A 5,767-nucleotide genomic window follows, 5' to 3' on the forward strand; every position below is an offset into this window, starting at 1 on the left:
TATATATAAGATCTGGTGCCAAGGAAGTCCCAAGTGAAACATGCGATGAGATTTGACACGTTGATCAAATCTAGATCAACAGACCAAATCAATGATAAAAAAGAGATCATCCTGAGAGAAAAGAAGTAAAGTTTTAAAATGGTGCACCTTAAGTGTTACAAAGACGTGCCTTAAGTGTTAGAATAACACACCTTAAGTGTCAAAATGACGTACCTTATGTTTTAAAATAGCACATCTTAAGTGTTAAAATGACACACTTTCAGTGTTAAAAATGGTTCACCTTAAGTGTTACAAAGACGCACGCACCTTAAGTAGTAAAATATGCACCTTAAGTGTTAAAAATGCACACTTTAAGTGGAGAGCTTATGCACTTTAAGTGTATAACTAACACACTGTTTAAATGGCGCACAGTGTCAAAAGGACGCACCTTAAACTTTGAAAAGACACAGCTTAAGCTTTAAAATGACGCACCTTAAATTTCAACAAATAAAGCACCTTAAGTTCTCAAGTGTATAACTACTGACTAAGTAGTATTAAATTGGCGTACCTTAAGTATTATTAAAATGACGCACCTTAAGTTTTAACAATACGCAAAATAACCAAAATGTCACCGCATTTTTTAAAGCCGTGTTCATCCTGGACGTTGATTTTGGCAAGATCAATGACTATCATTTATCCGCATGTTTCACCTGGACATCTCATCCGCATTTGATATATATTATATATATATATATATATATATATATATATATATATATATATATATATATATATATATATATATATATATATATATCCTAAGACCTGCATGAACAATAATGGAAAATGTTATATGTTTTTATTATTTTCTTTTTTTAAAAAAATCTCCAATTTTCATTCTCCAAATGAATTAAAGTTGGAGAATTGAAAAAGTAACTCAATAAAAGTTTTTCACTATTGAAAACATGTTTCACATATGATTCAACCTCTTAAAGTTGAAAAAATGACAAAATTTTTATTTTGGAGAACGAAACAATTTGAACGCAATCTCTTATAATTATTTTTTAAAAAAAGATTTTGAAAATTCCTGTACTTAATAAACAGATATATAGGATGTATTTACTAATTAATTGAAAAAAAAAATTATTGATATTAAAAAATAAAAAATAAAAAATCTATACACTTATGCATTTCTCCAATTTAAAAGTAAAGAATAAAAATGAAATTAAAAAAAAAACTGAATAATTGAAATAAAAGTAACTGTAACATCCTCAACCCATCACAATCTCTAACTAGAAAGACAATAAGACATAAATTAGCAGGGGCATACTAACAATTGAAGGGATCCAAGAAAAGGCTGGGCTGGGCTGGGCTGGAAATGGATACTTTCTTAGCCTAAATGAATTATATGCCCTAAATAATTTATATGTTTTAAATGATATAATTCCATTTATTTATTTATGTATTTATTTATTTATTCATTATTATTATTATTATTATTATTATTATTATTATTATTATTATTAAGTAATCATTTTGATATCTAGCTTGTACTCTAACTAAACTAAGTTTGCCAACGAAATAAAGCCCATAAACTAAAAGAAGGAAATTAAAACAATTTATTTTTATGGATTATGATTGAATTGACTAATTTCACCCTGAGTTAATAATTAAGGAATCTAAGTATTCAAAGCTACTTTCTCAATCAAATGAAGCACAAAGAGTCAATATCGCCTCCACTGAGGCTCGAACTCACTTCCTCTCATGTGGGGTGCAACCGGGTGCCACTAGACCACAAAGTCATAGAAATGTGAATTAATTATGTTTGTAAATATGCCATTTATGTGATATGTAATGTTAAGTAGAATTAATGCTTTGGGAAGATTAATGATTATATTTTTTTTGGTGTACTGAAGGCTTCCACTATCGAACACAGTGACTAAAACCTTAGCTGAATTATATAGAAGTCATAAATGTGAAAGTGTATGACCAAAAATATAAAGTATAACTTTAAGTACCTGTTGCTTTATATATATATACACACATACAAGCAACAACTTTATATATACACAAGCAACAACTTGTGATCATTACATCATCTGATCAGCTGAAATGCCAATGCTCTTATTCAACCCTACTCATAATAAACTATAATAATACTCCATATATGTGCGCGCGAGCGCGTATCGATTTCCAGATATACACTTCTTATTTCATCATATTTATACATAATAATATTTTATATGTGTAAACATGCTCGTATTTTGCTTTGACAACACAGAAGTTCAAGAATCTTGTTTTGCCATCTGAAAAGTTAAAGTTCGAATACCCAAAGTTAGATCGCGTAATATAAATAATATTAGACATATATATATGCATTGCATGTATATGTATTGAGAGAGACCTGAAAGTAAGTGTCAAGTTTTGCCTCAAGAGTGTAATATTCTTGCTTCAATCGTTGGAATGCCCTCCTGCAGCTGCAATATAACATTATCATATTACATTGTATGTATATTTCTCTTATGATTTTTTATATTCGTTTGTTATATGTTATTTGACAAATCTTATAACAATTTAATTAGGTAAAATCATACGTAAAATGACAGTATTATTTAAGATGTTATAATATAATTGTCCTAAAAAAACAGGGCTGAAGGTACATACCCTTCAACATTTCCAGCATCACAGTATTGCTGAAATTCTGAGCATTCCTTCTTCACCTTTCTGGCACCAATACTGGAAATGGAGTATGTTCAAACTTATTAAATTTCTAAAGTAATTTTTTAGTGTCGATAATTACAGTAGAAATCGAACTCGTGATATCTTGATATGAGCTAGAATCGTGTTTCACCCTGCTCGACCACTTATTTTCATGGTATATTTAACTCTACTAAATAATGAGTATTGTTGTAACAAGTGCTACCAAGTATCCCATACGATGTAATTTAAATAACATGCATGGTTATACGTGATACAAAAAGTACTAGTATATTCTGTGGCATAAATATTCTCAGAATTAATGAAAAATGATTGTTTTTTGAAAAATTAATGAAAAATGATTAATTTATCACCTTGAGCAGCTTCCCTTGAACTGATGCATCATATCATCAAGCTTAGTAAAATCACAAGCTCCACTTCCCCTATACAACAAAAACGAAAATATATTATTTGTGTATTATATACATACATTTAAATTTAAATAATAACAATAATAATAATAATAATAATAATTTTAAAAAATACTTACAGTGCCAATTCTATGTTGTGAATCTGCCTAGTTGAATCGTTGAAGAACAATCTGACAACTTCCTCAACAAAATTAGGGTTAGCATCATCTTGCAATTCTTCAAGCTGAATGAATTGATCGTCAATGTATCCCTAAGAAATCCATTTCAATGGATATACCCAAAATTAACAACTAATATGTACTACTCAATAATTTTATTTATTTATTTAATTTTTCCTCCATACGACCAAAAAAAAAAAGATTAAAAGAAAATCCTTATATATTTTGCTTTGAGAAATATACCATAAAGGGATTAAATATCCGGCCTAAAAAGAAGAGAATTGCTTTGAGAAATATACCATATATTCTTCATTTACACTTTTAAGTTGATTGAAATATTCAATGCATATCTAAGATGAGACTTATACATTGCACTTACAAATATTTTCCATAAGAATCGAATCACGGTGAAGAGCTCAAATTATATCGTGGACCGTGGTCCACAATGCATTATGGACCGCGGTCGCAAAACGACGTCGTTTTGATTAATGAAAACAGACGGATTAATTCGCGCCACTCACTTTCTTTTCATATATACTACAGTTACATTTCAACACAACTTCAGTTACATTTCAACACAACTGCAGTTACCTTTCAACACAACTGCAGTTACATTTTGATATAACTACAGTTTCATTCGATAATATAAAAACACAAAAGTGAAACTGTTATTCAGTATCTGTTCATATACACTACAGTTACATTTCAACACAACTACAGTTACATTTTGATATAACTACAGTTTCATTCGACAATATCAAACACAAATGTGAAACTGTTATTCAGTATCTTTTCAATATCAAACACAAATGTGAAACTGTTATTCAGTATCTTTTCATATACACTGCAGTTACATTTCAATACAACTACTATCTTTTCATATACACTGCAGTTACATTTCAATACAACTACAGTTACATTTTGATATAACTACAGTTTCATTCGATAATATCAAAACAAATGTAAGGCAGTATCTTTTGGAATGAACTGTATTGTCAATTACGGGGCTCCGTCTCCCACTTACTAAAACGACGTCGTTTTGGGACCTTGGTCCACGATATAAGAACTGGGTGAAGAGCATCTTGATGACCATTGCTTCAAATTATTTGAGAAAGATATTGGGGAGTTTTATGGGAACAATTCATTTGAAGGTCACATTATTTGTGTGAGATCGATCCTTATCTATGAGACAGGAAGGATTAGGTTGGGCCAATGTTATGCAAATACAATACTTATACTAGCAAATGCAATACTAAATCAGGAGTTTGTTATTTATCAAGAAAAATGTAATACTTTTGATGAAAAATATAATACTTTTATATTTTGATGTAAAAGTATTACTTTTTTCATCAAAATTATTATATTTTCCTTTATAAGTAATGTTGCACTTAGAAATGAAAATTAATACTTTTGATAAAAAATGTAATAATTTTACATCTCTTCAAAATTAGAGTATTACATTTTCCGATATAAATAATAAACATTTTATTCCTGATTTAGTATTACATTTGCTAGTATAAGTATTACATTTTATCTTAACCCGACCCGTCTCAATGATCACACAAGTTTTTGCCTTCATTTGAGAGTGTAACTTGAAAGACTATTCAATGTGTCAAAATTTTACAGCAATGCCTCGAAATGAGTGGTTGAGTGGATAGAATATAATTCTTGCACCAGAATGTTATGAATTAATTAATATTCATAAGTCATTACCAACACCTTCTTAGTCAAGCTAAGCCCGCCGCAAGATCTTTCTAATACTATTTATCTCTCTTGTGAGGTATGTAGAAGAGTGAGTACGTTTACCATGCATGCGCACGGTCAGAGTAGTGGTCGTGGATTTCCCTTTACTACCCAAAAATTTTACAACAATAGATTAACATTTTACAATGCATGCCATATATATAGTGTGATATATAGATTGAGCTAATAACCTAATTAAATGTCTTAAATCTTTTCCGACTATTAATATTGTACCATACATACAATATCATAAAAAATTCCTCTAATTTCCATACACACACATATATATAAGATCGATCAGATATAATAATTCGAAATATTTATAGTCAATTATAGTAATTTTCCCAAAACTTGTTAAGCCATGAATATCAAAATACCTGATCAAAGAGGCCTTTCCTCAACTTAGCAGCTTGGCTTGGCATTGTGTATTGTGAATATATATTGGCTTGTTTGATAATTTGAAGTTTGGAAAGCAGACATATATAGTTGGTGTGTATATATAGGGAAGGAAATCAACTTTATTGGGATACAATATATATGATTGTTGAGAATAATCAATCATAGCATAAATTTAGGAATCTATTAGTGTTGGAATCTATTAGTATGGAAAAAAGCATTAATCTTGTACGAGTACTATATATAGTATCATTTGTATATAAAGTATATAGTAGAATAAAAGAGAATTTCTTGCCAAAAATCTTGTGGTTTAGTGGCACCTGATTTACACTGCAAGAAATCTAAATAACTGTATATAGTGAA

At 29.4% G+C, this 5,767-nt stretch overlaps 1 protein-coding gene across 1 annotated transcript; it reads right to left on the minus strand.

The window, feature by feature from the left end:
- Positions 1-1,984: 1,984 nt before the first annotated feature.
- LOC116007570 (histidine-containing phosphotransfer protein 4-like) lies at positions 1,985-5,448 on the minus strand. Its single transcript, XM_031248289.1, has 6 exons — positions 5,386-5,448; positions 3,227-3,357; positions 3,051-3,119; positions 2,644-2,715; positions 2,384-2,456; positions 1,985-2,285 (listed from the first exon to the last, which is right to left on the minus strand). Exons 1-6 carry the CDS (start codon positions 5,428-5,430, stop codon positions 2,265-2,267), a joined length of 411 nt encoding a protein of 136 aa, XP_031104149.1. The 5' UTR covers positions 5,431-5,448; the 3' UTR covers positions 1,985-2,264.
- Between the last annotated feature and the right edge of the window lie 319 nt (positions 5,449-5,767).

This window comes from Ipomoea triloba, chromosome 15, assembly GCF_003576645.1.
Source record: "Ipomoea triloba cultivar NCNSP0323 chromosome 15, ASM357664v1".
NCBI lineage: Eukaryota > Viridiplantae > Streptophyta > Magnoliopsida > Solanales > Convolvulaceae > Ipomoea > Ipomoea triloba.

Excerpts from the sequence above, each read along its gene's own strand:
- LOC116007570 (XM_031248289.1), bottom strand. The coding sequence starts at position 5,430 with ATGCCAAGCCAAGCTGCTAAGTTGAGGAAAGGCCTCTTTGATCAG. Across the intron at positions 2,716-3,050 it reads TTCAAGGGAAGCTGCTCAAG|TATTGGTGCCAGAAAGGTGA; the intron begins GTGATAAATTAA and ends CTCCATTTCCAG. Across the intron at positions 2,286-2,383 it reads AACTTGACACTTACTTTCAG|ATGGCAAAACAAGATTCTTG; the intron begins GTCTCTCTCAAT and ends TTAACTTTTCAG.